General features: G+C 34.4%; 1 protein-coding gene across 1 annotated transcript in view; it reads left to right on the top strand.

Annotated features, from left to right (window-relative positions):
• IL1RAPL1 (interleukin 1 receptor accessory protein like 1) overlaps positions 1 to 15,611 on the top strand; it is a gene marked incomplete at both ends in the record, with an annotated part of 1,258,868 nt that overhangs the window by 652,703 nt on the left and 590,554 nt on the right. Inside the window, one exon of the mRNA XM_080795733.1 lies at positions 767 to 920. Within this exon, the coding sequence (XP_080651859.1) occupies positions 767 to 920 (154 nt within the window). The remainder of the gene's footprint in view (positions 1 to 766; positions 921 to 15,611) is intronic.

A 15,611-nucleotide genomic window follows, 5' to 3' on the forward strand; every position in this document is an offset into this window, starting at 1 on the left:
TCTGATAGAGGCATAATACTCCATTGTATATATGGACCATATCTTCTTTATCCATTCGTCCATTGAAGGACATCTTGGTTCTTTCCACAGTTTGGCGACTGTGGCCATTGTTGCTATGAGCATTGGGGTACAGATGGCCCTTCTTTTCACTACATCTGTATCTACGGGGTAAACATCCAGTAGTGCAATTGCAGGGTCATAGGGAAGCTCTATTTTTAATTTCTTAAGGAATCTCCTTAAGGAGATTCCTTAAGAAATTGGCTTAAGATTCCTTAAGAAGTTGGCTGCACCAACTTGCATTCCCACCAACAGTGTAAGAAATCAATGTATATCGATTTAGACACACTAATCTTAGAAGTCAATAAATTGACTCTTGGTAGGGACACTTGGGTGGCTTAGTTGGTTAAGCATTTGGCTCAGGTCATGATCTAATAGTCCTGAGATTAAGCCCAGTGTGAAGCCTCATGTAAATCCTCCTTAGGATTCTCTCTCCCCTCTCCCCTCTTCCTTTGCCCCTCCCCAACACAAGCACCTGCGCTCTCTCTCTTAAAAAAAAAAAATGACTCTTACTAAAAAAACCTCTTTTCAAACTGAGGTACCTGATTTCCATGAGATGTGGAGAAGTATGAAAATTTTTAGAATTAATTTCAAACTCTTTAGCCCTTTAAAATATAAATTTAGAAGCTTTGGGGTTATTTATTTAAAATACTCTTCTCTGTTTCTCAGTTATTGTACTTACTACAGAAATTCTGTGTTTTTCATGCAGGAATGTAGGACAAAAACATGGAGGCCAAGTATTGTATTCAAAAGAGATACATTGCTTATAAGAGAAGTCAGAGAAGATGACATCGGAAATTACACCTGTGAATTAAAATATGGAGGCTTTGTTGTGAGACGAACTACTGAATTAACTGTTACAGGTAATCATAGTCTTCAGTATTTCATTTGCAAGTAATGAAACTACCATTTTAAGTTTACTTTTTGTGCTGTATATTGATTTTTTCAAATCTATGCAATGAAAAAAGTACTTAACCAAATAGCTGAGTGGATTCCTATAAGGTTAAATTTATTCCTCCTTGCTTTTAAATCATCTTGTGCTGAAATGCATTTGAAAGGTTAAAGAAAATATGCTTAGGGAATTATAGAAATGTTAGCTTTTGAAAGTACTTGAAATAATGAGTTTACATTTTTAGAAAATTATGCTTATATTTTGTAATGTTGTCATTTTGGGGAACATTTTCTAAGGTGTTGAAATAGAATGTCTGACATCTACCTCTGTCTTCTTGTTTTGCTCCAAATAGGAAAAATTACTATTTTATTGATTTTCCTTTCTATAAATCTGACATATGAGTTCTCATGAACTTGAAAATAACATAATTGCAGGGACAATAATTGAATAATTGCATGAGATGCAGTGAATGGTGTCATTCCTGTCTCTGGTTGCTAAGGTAGAAGGGCATGAGAAGAAGATTCAGAACTCTGTCTATAATCATGAATCTACAGCTCACTAGTCACGTGACCTTACTGGACTCAGCACAACCTTCACAATATCAGTTTCTTCATGTATAAAGTGGCGATGTTAAAATTTGTCTTGTATAGTTCATAGGAGTTTTGCAAGGATCTAATGAGGTAACATAAGCTGAATGAAATCAGTTTGTATAATACCCAATTATATCCAAATGTACATTATGGTCATGTCTTGTAACATATTATTTTCATACCCTTTTTTTGCTTTATGGTTTGAATCTCTAAAAGTGGTTCCAAGAGGAAAAAAGGTGGGGATAAATAAGAGCAATATTAGGGAGTTAGAGTCATTTTTCTCATCTTACTGAGATTCTTCTAAGTGACTTTTTGCACAATAATATTTATGAAATATATACAAATAAGTTGACAAAGGATACCATATACTTCAAAGAGATTTTCATTTTTTCATTGATTCACTTTATATAATTTTCCTGTATATGAAAAGTATTTCGTGATAGTCACCTTCATCTTATAATAATTGTCTTTCTTTTAAACTTTGAAATTATGATATATTTAGATTTAAAAACTACAATTTCAAGAAATCCATTTGATGAATAGTAATTATTCTGATCTAAAGAAAATTCGGTTAAAATTTGGTACTCTTTGGTAATGACTTTGATAAATATTAGGCCCAGTAAATAATTGCCACTTGCAATATATGATATATTTAAATAGTAAACATGCATTCAGCCTTACATTATGTACATATAGTATGCATTTGTGTGATTTATAAGTAGTTTGGTTTTCAGTTTTGCTGTGTTTAATAGGTTTCTGTATAGAAAATTACATTTAAAACTATCACTCTACCTCCCTGTCTTTTTCATGGAACAGTGAAAAATATAGCTGTTTATACTTGAGTTCTCTTTACAATAAATACTTAGGTTTTTATTATTAATTTTTTGCTTTCAATCTATACTGAAGTACATTCTTCCAAGAGTAGGTATAGAGATGAAAGAATTTAAAAATACACTGAAAAAATCTATTGCATAAAGAATATAGAATATACTTCTAGTCTTTATTCTTTGGGATATAAAGCTAATCCTTGATAAGCACATCTCTTCCTTTTCTAGAAATATTAGGATACTAAACTGCTATCTAGGAGCACCTGGGTGGCTCAGCCATTAAGCTTCTGCCTTCAGCTCGGGTCATGATCACAGGGTTCTGGGATTGAGTCCAGAGTTCCATACTGGGCTCCCTGCTCAGCGTGAAGCCTGCTTCTCCCTCTCCCACTCTTGTATTTCTCTCTTGCTGTCTCTTTCACTCTGTCAAATAAATAAATAAATAAAATCTTTAAAAAATAAACCACTATCTATTAAGAGTTGATGAAAATATCTTACAGAGACTACAAACTGGGTCCCCAATGATGAAGTGACTTAAATGAGGCTATTTTGTATAACCAATAATAGAATTGTTTTCTTCTAAATGCTACCCAGGACTACTATATTTTCCTAACTTAATTTCTTCAAAATATCTCCTTTTCTTTACTTGAAAAGAGAGGAAAACTATTCTGTATTATCTAAGAGGAAGTAGGTGAAAGTTTTAATGAAAATTTTCATTCAAATGATTGTCCTGAATACCTCTAATTCAAGCAGCCTTACTGGTGATATTGATTTGGGCATCTAAGTTATAAAGCCAAGTTTCATACATATATGAAATTTTGGGTGAATGGGAGAATTCCATGACCAATAATTAAAAATGATATGTATTAGGGGCGCCTGGATGGCTCAGTGGGTTAAAGCCTCTGCCTTCGGTTCAGGTCATGATCCCAGGGTCCTGGGATCGAGCCCCGCATCGGGCTCTCTGCTCAGCGGGGAGCCTGCTTCCCCCTCTCTCTCTCTGCCGGCCTCTCTGCCTACTTGTAATCTCTCTCTCTCTCTGTCAAATAAATAAATAAAATCTTTAAAAAAAAAAAAAAAAAAAAAAAAAAAAAAAAAAAAAAAAAATAAAAATGATATGTATTAGAATACATTTTAAGTATTAACAAGCCTATTGGAAAGATCTCTTTTTTCATAACCTTGCTCTAGTGTGACTATAAATGTGGCCCATAGCCAATTTAAACAACAACTCTTAGAATCCAAATTGTATCTTACTAAAGCTGCAAAGGTAGGAAGTTCTCTGGGTGATAATTAACCAGTGTTTTTTATCTTAATTTTCTGCATACCATGATCATATTGTATTTTTGTAAATATTATGCAAGGTGTGGTATCATTTCATTTTAGTGGATGTGCATTAGCTGATGATAAATGTTTTAAGATGTGTTAGAATGTGTTTCTTTAAAATAAATAATTCCATATATGAAGAGAAAAGGAAATTTGTAGATTAATTGGCCAAATGTGCAGACAGTATTGTGAGCTTTTATGGGAGATCCTTCACTTACTAAAAGTTTATGTGTCTACTTAAGTGAAGTAGTGGTTTAGGAAAACACTACTTAGGGTGACTGGGTGGCTCAGTTAGTTAAGTGTCAGACTTTGGCTCCTAGAGTCCTGGGATCCCTGCTGAGTGGGGAGTCTGCTTGTCCCTCTCTGTTTGCCTCTCCCCCTGCTCTTTTTCTCTGTCTATCTGCTCGCACTCTCTCTCTCTCTCTCTCTGTCTCACTCCCTCTCTTTCTCAAATAAATATTTTTTTTTAAAAATTAAATAAAAGGAAACAGATCACAGTGAAAAAATGATAAACCTGCTCATCACTGTTGGTATATGTACAACACTATTTTTTTTTAATTTAAGATGTTTCAGCATCATCTGTAGCCTCCACTCTCTTCTCTAAACACTGAAGTTTTTACTGTTTTCCAAATATCCTCCCTCTGGGCCCTTACTCCTGGGGTGCTCCTTCTGGAATGCTTTTCCTTGTGCATTGTCACAAGGCTGATTCTTACTCTTCCGTCAAGGAATAGCTAAAATGTTCCCTTTGTTTGGAGGCATGTGGTGCTTTGTGCCTTTGTAGCATGGAGAATTTTATAATATCCTCTGTGGCATCTACCACATTGCATTGTCACTGTTGTTGCTCCTGTCCTTCCACGAGAATATGAGCTACTTTCAGTGAGAGGAATGTCTTCTTTTTAATAATCATTTTATTTTAGACCAGTTTTACATTTACAGAAAACTTCCAATTTAATTGTCATGTCTCTTTAGGCTTCTTTTGACTGTGACTATTTCTGACTTCTCCCATTTTTTATGATTTTGACAATTTCAAGGAGCACTGGACATATATTTTGTAGAATGTCCTTCAAGTGTGATTTGTTCAATATTTTTCTCATTATTAGACTTAGGTTATATGTTCTTAGAAGATCACAGGGGTCAAATCACAACTTAGTATTCCCTCGGTGTGATTTATCGCCACTGATGCTGACCTTTAATCACCTGCAGCAATGTTTTTTTTTAATCACTTTAATCACCTCAGTAGTGAGCTTTTGCTGCTGCAACGTTAGTCGCTGCCCCTCTTTTCTACACTTCAGTCTTTGGAAGGAAGTCATGATCTGCAGTTCACATTTAAGGAATGAGGAGTTAGGCCCTCACCTCTCTGAAGGCTGATTATCTACATAAATTATTTGGAATTTTTCTCTACCTCCACATTTATCTACTTAGTCACTTATTTATCTATATTAGTATGGACTCCTGGGTATTTATTTTATACTTTGGTTTGTAATCCAACATCACATTATTTATTTTTGTGGCTCAAATTGTTGCAGCTTTGACCCTTAGGAACTCTTTTAGTGGACTTCATGTCCCTCTGACATACACGCACTGTGTGTGTGCGTGTGTGTGTGTGTGTGTGTGTGTGTGAGTGAGAGAGAGAGAAAGAGAGAGAGAGAGCACTTCCTTATTCTTGGGCCCTACAAGGTGTTCCAGGACTATGTTGTGTATTTCCTGCTTATGTCCTAGAATCAGTTATTTCTTCGAAAGAACCCTTGCTGCTTTTATTGGAGAATGGTGCTAGAAACTAAGATCTTGGCATCAGAGGTACTCATTGCTACTGGAGTATAGTTGCTTCTAAGACCTCTCAGTTGACAGAACAAGAAGAGATGTGTGTATTAATCCAGGTATTTACACATCTATAAATGCTACTATATGTAACATCTGAATCTATATTAAACTAAACATGAATTCATACTTGAGATATCTCTGACTCTACTCCATTACCATAGGGATCATTCTAGCCTCTTCCCCTTGCTTCTCTATAGCCTCCCTAATAGTGAGAAACCCGTTTCTCACCATCTTTCATTCATTAACTTAACTGTTCACTTCCAGTATAGATGTATAATGTATAATATGTAATGACCTCTACTCCTGTGAGAAGCAACTTTATAAAATAGGGTATAGTGGTTATGTACAATTTATTTTGCCTTGAGTCTTACAGAATCTATTCATTTGCAAAGTTACTTAGGTAACCACCATCCCCCCACCCCGCAACCACTTCATTGCAGCTGTGTCACACATTTGTGATATAATTTGGTTGTTTTATCACATTCTGCATTCCATACTGAGATCTTCTATCCTCCTAATTGATGTCTTTGAGAATTTTCATACATTGAAGTTTGTAGGGGAAGAGAAATAATTTTCCCTCTACCCCTTTGAGTTTTTGTCTGAGACTCCCTGTAATAAAAGATTAACAAGAGAAAAACAAATAGAAATTTATTATCATGACTACCTAATGCATACATGGAAGATACCCAGAGAAACTGAATACCTCCCTGAAATGGCCCACACCACCCCCTCAAATACCGTGTTCAGCTAAAAACAAAAGTTTGGATGGGGGGCATTCATAGGAGGTTACCAGGAAAAGCCTGGTTAAAAAGAGTTAGTCTTAGTCCGTGCCTTACTTCTCCAATGACAAGAGTTTCTGGACATTTAGAGTCATCCTTCTCTTCTTGGTACAGAGAGACATCTTTACAAGTGGATATTTCCCTTATAAATGTAAATTTCCCATACAAAAAGGTAACTCCTACTTTGTTTTCACAGGTTCTATGTGTGCAGTTTCTCAAAATAATCCTTAGTGCATCTTGGGTGTTTCCAGATTTGGGAGATAATAAATAAAGCCTACAATATAATTTTCATACAGGTTTTTGTGTGGACATATATTTTCAAATTAGTTGAGGAAATACCTAGGGATGTAATTCCTAGAGTGTATGGAAAGATTATATTTAGCTTTGTAAGGAGCTGCTAAACTGTCTTCTGAAGTAGCCATACCATTTTGCATTGCCATCAGCAATGAATTAAGAATTCCAGTTCAACATTTTTCTACCAATGTGAATTCTGCTGTTTGGATTTTACCTTTCCAGTGGATCTGTAGTGGCATTCATCATTGTTTTAATTCCCAATTCCCTAATAATAAGTGATTTTGAACATATTTTTATATGACTATTTGACCTTTTATGTATCTTTTTTGATCTAGTGTCTGTTCAGGTATCTTAACCATTTTTCCTTGGGGTGTTTGCTTTTTTAGTGCTCAGTTTTAAGAATTCTTTGTATATTTTTGATAAGAGTATTTAATTAGATATATATCTTGCAAATATTTTCTCCCAGTCTGTAGCTTGTCTTGATTTTCTTAACAATTTTTTTCAAAGAGCATAGGTTTAGATTTTTATTTCAGTTTTCTTCTTTTCTTTTTTGAATTCTTATATACAAACTTAATTCTATAAATTTCTTCTAAACACTATTTTGCTGCATCCCACAAATTTTCACAAGTTGCCTTTTCATTAATATAAAATAATTGTTAATTTCTGTTGAAAAATCTTCTTTGATCCATGTGTTATTTAGAAATGTATTAATTTCTAAGTATTTGGTGATTTTCTCAAGGATTTTCTGTTACTGATTTCTAGTTTATTTCCATTGTGATTTGAGCACATATTTTATTTGATTTCTATCAAATAAATCAAATTTTTAAAAAATTTGTTAAAGTATATTTTATGATGGAGCATATGATTTTTCTTGGTGTCTCATGAATGCATAAGAAGAATGCATATTTTGCTATTGTTGAATTGAATATTATATATCAATTAAAGCAAGTTTATATATAGTGTTATTAAAGTCAACTATATCTTTATTGATTTTCTACTTATTTGATATCTCAATTACTGAAAGTAAAGTGTTAAAATCCCCAACTATGGTAATGAATTTATCTGTTTATTCTTTCAATTCTAAAGGCTTTTGCCTCATAATTTTGATGCTCTGCTCTTAAGAGCATATGTGTTTAGGATTGTCATGTCTGCTTGGAGAATTGATCTTTTTGTCACTATGTAATGTCTCTGTTGATGATTATTTGGCCTGTTCTGAAGTTGGCTTTGTCTGAAATGGGTATACCTAGATTTCTTGTGATAAGTATTTGCACAGTTTATCTCTTCATTTCAATTTTAACCTATTAGTTCTTTATATTTAAAGTAGGTTTCTTGGGGCACCTGGGTGGCTCAGTGGGTTAAAGCCTCTGCCTTAGGCTCAGGTCGTGATCCCAGGGTCCTGGGATCGAGCCCCGCATGGGGCTCTCTGCTCAGTGGGGAGTCTGCTTCCTCCTCTCTCTGCCTGCCTCTCTGTCTACTTGTGATCTCTGTCAGATGAATTTAAAAAAATCTTAAAGTAGGTTTCTTATAGACAATGTATAGTTGGATTTTTATTTTTATTTTCCACTTTGGCATTCTCTTTTTTTTTTAACTGGTATATTTGGACTCTTTACATATAAGGTGATTATTAAAATTGTTGGATTAATGTATGTCATTGTTTGTGTTTTCAATTTGTTGAACTTATTCTATGTTTCTTTCCCCCTATCTTTTCTGCTTTCTCTGGTTTTAATTGAACATTTTGTATGGTTTCATTTTATCTCTCCTTTATCAATGTCAATTTTACTATAAAAAATTACTTTCAGAGGTTGCCCTGGATATCCCAATATATAATTTTAACCAGTCTTAGACTGTTAACAAAAAATACTCTATAATGGAACGTCTGTGTGGCTCAGTCATTAAGCGTCTGCCTTCAGCACAGGTCATGATCCGAGTCCTGGGATCAGCAGCATGGAGCTCCTTGCTCAGGGGGAGGAATGCTTCTCCCTCTTCCACTCCGCTTGCTTGTATTCCCTTTCTCACTGTCTCTCTCTCTGTCAAATAAATAAAATCCTTTAAAAAATATTCTATAACTTTGTATGTACTACAGGTATCTTATTACAGAATATTCCCAGTTCCTCCCTCTTATCTTTTATAACATTGTTGTCATTTATTTCATATATTTATATGTTATAATCACTCAATAAATTATTGTTATTTTTTAAATAGTTACAGATCAACTTATAGCAAGATAAATAAAATATCTTATTTTACTGTCATTTATTCCTTCTGACACTCTTATTTTCTTTATGTAGATCCAAGTTCCTAACCTGTATATTTTCATTCTGCCTGAGTAAGTTGTTTTATCATTTCCTGCAATGAAGGTCTGGTGGTGGTGGTGAATTTTCTCATTTTTGTTTTTCAAAGAATGCCTTTATTTCTCTTTTGCTTTTGAAGGAAAATTTTACTTGGATTCTAGGTTGCTTTTTCCCCACTACTTTAAATATTCCACTTCACTCTCTTTACTTACAAGTTTTTTTCCAATGTTCCAAGATTCATTGTTTAGGCACCACACCCAGTACTCCATGCAGTATGTGCCCTGCTTAATACCCACCACCAGGCTCACCCAACCCCCCACCTCTCTCCCCTCCAAAACCCTCAGTTTGTTTCTCAGAGTCCATAGTCTCTCATGGTTTGTCTCCCCCTCCGATTTCCCCCAACTCCCTTCTCCTCTCCATCTCCCCACGTCCTCCCTGTTATTCCTTATGCTCTACGAATAAGCAAAACCATATAATAATTGACTCTCTCTGCTTGACTTATTTCACTCAGCATAATCTCCTCTAGTCCTGTCCTTGGATTCTAGATTGCTGCTTTTTCCCCACTACTTTAAATATTCCACTCCATTCTCTTTTTATTTACATGTTTTTAGAAAAACTTTTCCTGCAGCTTAAGTTGATGTGTTTGGGTATAGTAATTTTGGCATTTTTCCCACTTGGTATTTTTTTAGCTTCATGCATTTCTAGCTTGGTGTCTGTCTTTAATTTTGCAAAATCCATGGCCATTATTATCTCAAATATTTCTTCTGGTCCATTTTCTCATTTTTCTCTTACCAGTATTCCAATTCTTCATATATTAGGCCTTTTGAAATTATCCCATAATTCTTGGGGCGCCTGGGTGGCTCAGTGGGTTAAGGCCTCTGCCTTCGGCTCGGGTCCTGATCCCAGGTCCTGGGATCGAGCCCCGTGTCGGGCTGTCTGCTCAGCAGGGAGCCTGCTTTCTCCTCTCTCTCTGCCTGCTTCTCTGTCTACTTGTGATCTCTGTCTGTCAAATAAATAAATAAATAAATATTTTTTTAAAAAAAAGAAATTATCCCACAATTCTTGGATATTCTATTAGATTTTTTTCATTCTTTTTATCTTTTTGCATTTCAGTTTATGAAGTTTCTGTTGACCTTCTTTTAAGCTAATTCTTTACTTCACTGTGTCCAGTATAATGATGGGCCCATAAAAGAACTCTTCATTTGTGTTACAGTGTTTTAATTCCTAGCATTTCCTTTTGATTCTTATTTAGAATTTCCATCTCTCTCTTTATATTACCCATCTGTTTTCTCATGTTATCTGTGTTTCCATTGGAGCACTTAGCATATTAAACAGAGTTATTTTAAATTCCCTGTATGAAAATGTCATTATCTATGTCATATCTGAGTTTGGTTCTGATGATTGTTGATGGAGTTCATGGCTCCAGTGTCTGCTGCTCCAAATAAAAAGATCTCACCTGTGATTCTCTTGATTCACCTGTTTTTTTCAAATTTGGGGATGTTTGTTTGCTCTGAAACTTCAGTTGTTTCAGAGTTTCAAGAAGAGTTTTTTGGTTTCCATTTTTTTCCCCCAGCTTTTTCTTGTTGTAATAATGAGAGTGATGGCTTCCAAGCTATTTACATGTAGAAGCTTAAAGATAAAAATAAAGGACTAAATTTTTCTGCTAAGATTTCTTCACTAATAGCTTTTAACATGTCATGCAGTCTATCTAAGGTTTATTTTATTCTTGATTCCATATTCCATATATTAGCTTCTTTTTCTGGACAAAAATGAATAAGTCTTTGTTGGAAAATACCTCTTTTTTTTTAAATATGTCTGTTTTGATTTCAATCATTATTTGAAATATAATATGCAAAAGTGACCCTGTATGAAGCTGTGTAACATTCTATTACGTACTTTTCTATTTTTTGAAATATATCATTTACTTGTGCTTATGTACAGTTTTTTTAATCTTACTAAAAAATCCAGAATCCAGTCCAGCTTTCTTCACTTTTTTTTCTTTAATAGTGAAATATAACTAAGTGCACAAAATATAAACATGCAGCTAGCTAATTAGCATGCTATCAAATGAACCCACCTAGGTGAGGAAAATGAAACTTACAGGCATCCCAGAAGTCCTCTGTATAGTCTTCTAAATATAAACCCTTTCTTTCATGGCACTGATTATGTTAGTGCCATTGTGATTTTTAAGATATTTGTTTTCTTGTCTTTTAAGTTATCCTAGCTAATAGTGCATGCCTAAACAATATACCTAAAATTTTATCTGTTTTTGAAACTTATATTTGGGCCTACACATTGTATATTCTATTGTGTTTGGCTTTTTCAACTTCAGCTTTTGTTTTAAAAATCCGTGCAGTCCCACTACTGACTATTTACCCAAAGAATACAAGAAAACTATTTCAAAGGGATACATGAACCCCTATGTTTATAGCAGCATTATTTACAATAGCCGAATTATGGAAGCAGCCTAAGTGCCCCTCACTTGAGGAATGGAAAAAGATGTGATACACACACACACACACACACACACACACACACACACATACACACATACGTGTGTGTGTGTGTATATATGTATGTATATGTATATATATATATATATGCAGTAGAGTATTATTCAACTATAAGAAAGAATGAAATTCTGCCATTTACATTGACATGGATGGAGCTAAAAAGTGTAATGCTAAGCAAAACTAGTTAGAGAAAGACAAATACCATATGATTTCATTTGTATGTGGAATTAAGAAATAAGCAAAAAAAAAAAGCAAAGAGAAGAAATGGGGAGGAGAGAGAGTCAAAGCAAGTAACAGATTTTTAAAAAATATTTTATTTGTTGATCTGAGAGAACACGAGCAGGGGGAGAGAGAGAGGGAGAAGCAGACTCCCTGCTGAGCAGGGAGCCCAGTGAGGGGCTCAATCCTAAGACCCCAGGATCATGACCTGAGCCCAAGGCAGGTGCTTAACTGACTAAGCCACCCAAGCGCCCCAGACTCTTAATTATAGAGAACAAACTGATTACCAGAGGGGAGCTGGGAGGAGGATGAGCTAAATAGGTGATACAAATTAAGGAGTGCACTTGTCATGATGAGCACAGGGTAATGGAGGAAACTGTTGACTTACTACATTGTACACCTAAAATTTATATAATGCTATATGTTAACTAACTGGAATTAAAATAAAAACTTAAAAAATTTTTTTGAAAAGTCATCCATGTTACTTTATTTATCTGACATTTATTCATTACTTTTATAAATAGTATTCTGTTATATGAATATCTCCCAATTTATTGATAGACATTTGGGGTATTCATTTTTTGTTAATGTAAGTAATATTGCCATTAATCATCTTGTAAGCATAAACAAACACACATAAATTTTTCATTGTACAATAATAGTTGGCATTTATGTAGGACTTTTACCTGAGAGTAGATTTGCTTTTTCAAAGCATGTATATTTTTAAATTTATTAGATATTGTTTGGGATGCTTTGGGTAATGGGCTTACTCCAACTAAATGAAATGAGTAAAAGAGGGGAGTAGTACTCCAAAGGAAAGTTGAGGTGGCAGAAGAAGGTGAAAAATGTTCAAGGAATATAAACAGGAGATGTCCACAATTTGTAAACAGTATGATTTCTTAAAAATTGTAAAATGAGTTTTTATATTCATAAAACTCTGTTGTGACTAGTATAACAATTTTCTGTACTTCAGTACTGCTAAATGAAATATGAAAATATTCATTTTTGTATAAACTGTCATATTCTAGGATTCCTTAAACTAAACTCAAACCCATACTCAAACTATAGCTTTATTTTTATTTCTGTGAATTTTATTTTTTATTATGTTCAGTTAGCCACCATAGAGTATATCATTAGTTTTTGAAGTAGTGTTCAATGATTCATTAGTTGCATATAACACCCAGTGCTCATCACAACATGTGCCCTCCTTAATACCCATCACATCATCAAACTATAGCTTTAACACTAATCTGCAGATTATTTGTGGGTATGGGAAAGATGTCATGTCCAGAGTTGGTCCACAAAAGACCTAGTAATTCCAAAATAAATTAGACCAACTTGGCTTTTTTTTCCACAATACTCTCTATTTAGATAAAAAAAAAATATGATACCTATTTTTGGATTTGTTTCATTTAAGGAAAAAAATACACACTATATGGATCTTTTCTAGGAGAATTGATTAAATTATATGATATTCTCTTTCATCTGGTTAATACTTTTTTTTTTCCTTCTGGCAAAACATTTTTCTGTAATTCTTAAAGATTGAAGACAAAATAGCACCCTATTTCCATCAAAAAATTTAAAATGAGTCAGACCATTTGAAAAGCCACTTAATTTCTAGGGCTAAACTATAGAATTTCAGTTATGGTAAGAAAACAGATTGTGAAAATGTTAGATCAGGAAAAACAAATTACCAATAAAATGCAGGAGTTAGCAAGAACAGTGAAGAAGTGAAGAAAACAAAACTGACTTGAAAAAAGCAAAAAGAATGAAGTGATTGCTACAAGGTGATGGTTTTAATAGCATTTTTATACTTGGTGTTACATTTTTAACAGAGTTAATGCAGCAATATATTTAAACTACTTCCCAATCAACCAGAGGTTGAAAATATGCTCTCAGGGGCGCCTGGGTGGCTCAGTGGGTTAAGCCTCTGCCTTCGGCTCAGGTCATGATCCCAGGGTCCTGGGACTGAGCCCAGCATCAGGCTCTCTGCTCAACAGGGAGCCTGCCTCCCCCTCTCTGTGCCTGCCTCTCTGCCTACTTGTGATTTCTGTCTGTCAAATAAATAAATTAAATATTTTTTAAAAAAAAAGAAAAGAAAATATGCTCTCAAAAAGTACATCTTGGGGGGGGTGCGCCTTGGTGGCTCAGTGGGTTAAAGCCTCTGCCTTCGGCCCAGGTCATGATCCCAGGGTCCTGGAATCGAGCCCCACATCGGGCTCTCTGTTCAGCAGGGAGTCTGCTTCTCCCTCTCTCTCTGCCTGCTGCTCTGCCTACTTGTGATCCCTATCAAATAAATAAATAAAATCTTTTTAAAAAAAAAGTACATCTTGGGTCACCTGGGTAGCTCAATGGGTTAAGCCTCTGGCCCAGGTCATGATCTCAGAGTCCTGAGATCAAGCCCCGCATCGGGCTCTCTGCTCAGTGAGGAGCCTGCTTTCTCCCCTCTCTCTCTCTGCCTGCCTCTCTGCCTACTTGTGATGTCTGTCAAATAAATAAATAAAATCTTTAAAAAAAAAAGTACCTCTTCCTCCTCTTTTTATGGATCAGGAAGCTGAGCAAAGAAAGGTCAAGTGGCTTTCTCACAAAGCATCATGGTGACAAATTTAGGAATAAAACTTAATTTCCTGAACTTCAGTTTATGATTTATTCTGCTTGATAATTAATAGCAAGGCATTGTATTTTTCATATTAGCTCTGGTGATCACTATGAATGATTTATCATTTAAGCTCAACTGAAACACATTTTACTATGAGACCTTTAATTCTGCCACTGATGTAATTAAATGGTGCACTTGTAGCTTAGCCTGTGGGTCCAGTTATCATTTTTTTTCTTTAAAAATGGTATCTTTTATCTTCCCTTTTAAAATACTATTTTTATTGACATTTTTTAGAGTCAAGAGCTTTACTGACTGTAACCTAATAAGAACTGATGAAATTGATAAAAAAAATTGATAAATTCCAGAATTGACTTTGTGTGTTTAGTAATGTGCTAGAACTAATGCCCACAATAACCATCACATATATTATTTTTGATAAAATGGAGCATGTCACAGGTAGTCTTAGCTGTTTTTATGAGTAAACATCTGTCATATTTTGCAACTCAAAAATCATTTTGATTCAAACTTTTGAATTGAAAGAGATTAAAGCTGATCAAATAGTGAAATTAAGTTTAATCATTTTGTCTGTCCAATCTTGATTTGGAATCCAGTCCATAGAGCAAAAGACCTCTCTTATGAGTATTTTCTAATAATAACTCTCCTGACACAAATTACCTTAATTTATTGTTTAATCTCTCAATATATTGAATGAATTGCCAATTCATTCAATATAATTAATTAAGCAAATGTTTATTGTCGAGGCATGATAACTAAATAAAAAAACATTATGTTTTATTCTTAAGTAGAAAATGTCATAGAATATTTCAGAATATATCAGTAGCAGGGATGGGATGTGCCTTTTCTGGCCTCGGGGAAAAGAAGGCATTATTCCTTTGGATGACTTCCATCAATATCAGCAATAAAAAGCATTGATAATGAGAATAGTTAATACTTACTATTTATTATGTGCTGGGATCTGTTCTAAGTTCTTATTTATAATCGCTCACTTAATCCACATAACCTCAATTTACTCACCCTTTAAAACGTTTCAGGTGCTTTCTATGTACCAGGTATTCTTCTAGATTTTATAAATTTCGCTAGAAAATAATCCATTTTTCCTTGCCCACTAACTGGCCCCCAACAAGGGCCTTAAATGATCCTGAGTCAAGGTGGTATTAAAAACAAAAACAGAACCCAAAATAAAAAACAATCCTATATTAACCTTAAGAATGTTAACTACTAGAATCCGTGGGTATAGGCTATAAAGTAGCTATGCCTAAAATGATGAGTGATATCTTAAAAATCCAAAAGAGAATGATGTCATTTTTGGTGCTGTGTGAGAGCATACATATTAAGAAGAGCTCTTGGTCAGCAGTACTCCCTACTCCAGATCTATTGTTTTTGATTTGATT

The sequence above is a fragment of the Martes martes genome (assembly GCF_963455335.1).
Source record: "Martes martes genome assembly, chromosome: X".
In the NCBI taxonomy this organism is placed as follows: domain Eukaryota; kingdom Metazoa; phylum Chordata; class Mammalia; order Carnivora; family Mustelidae; genus Martes; species Martes martes.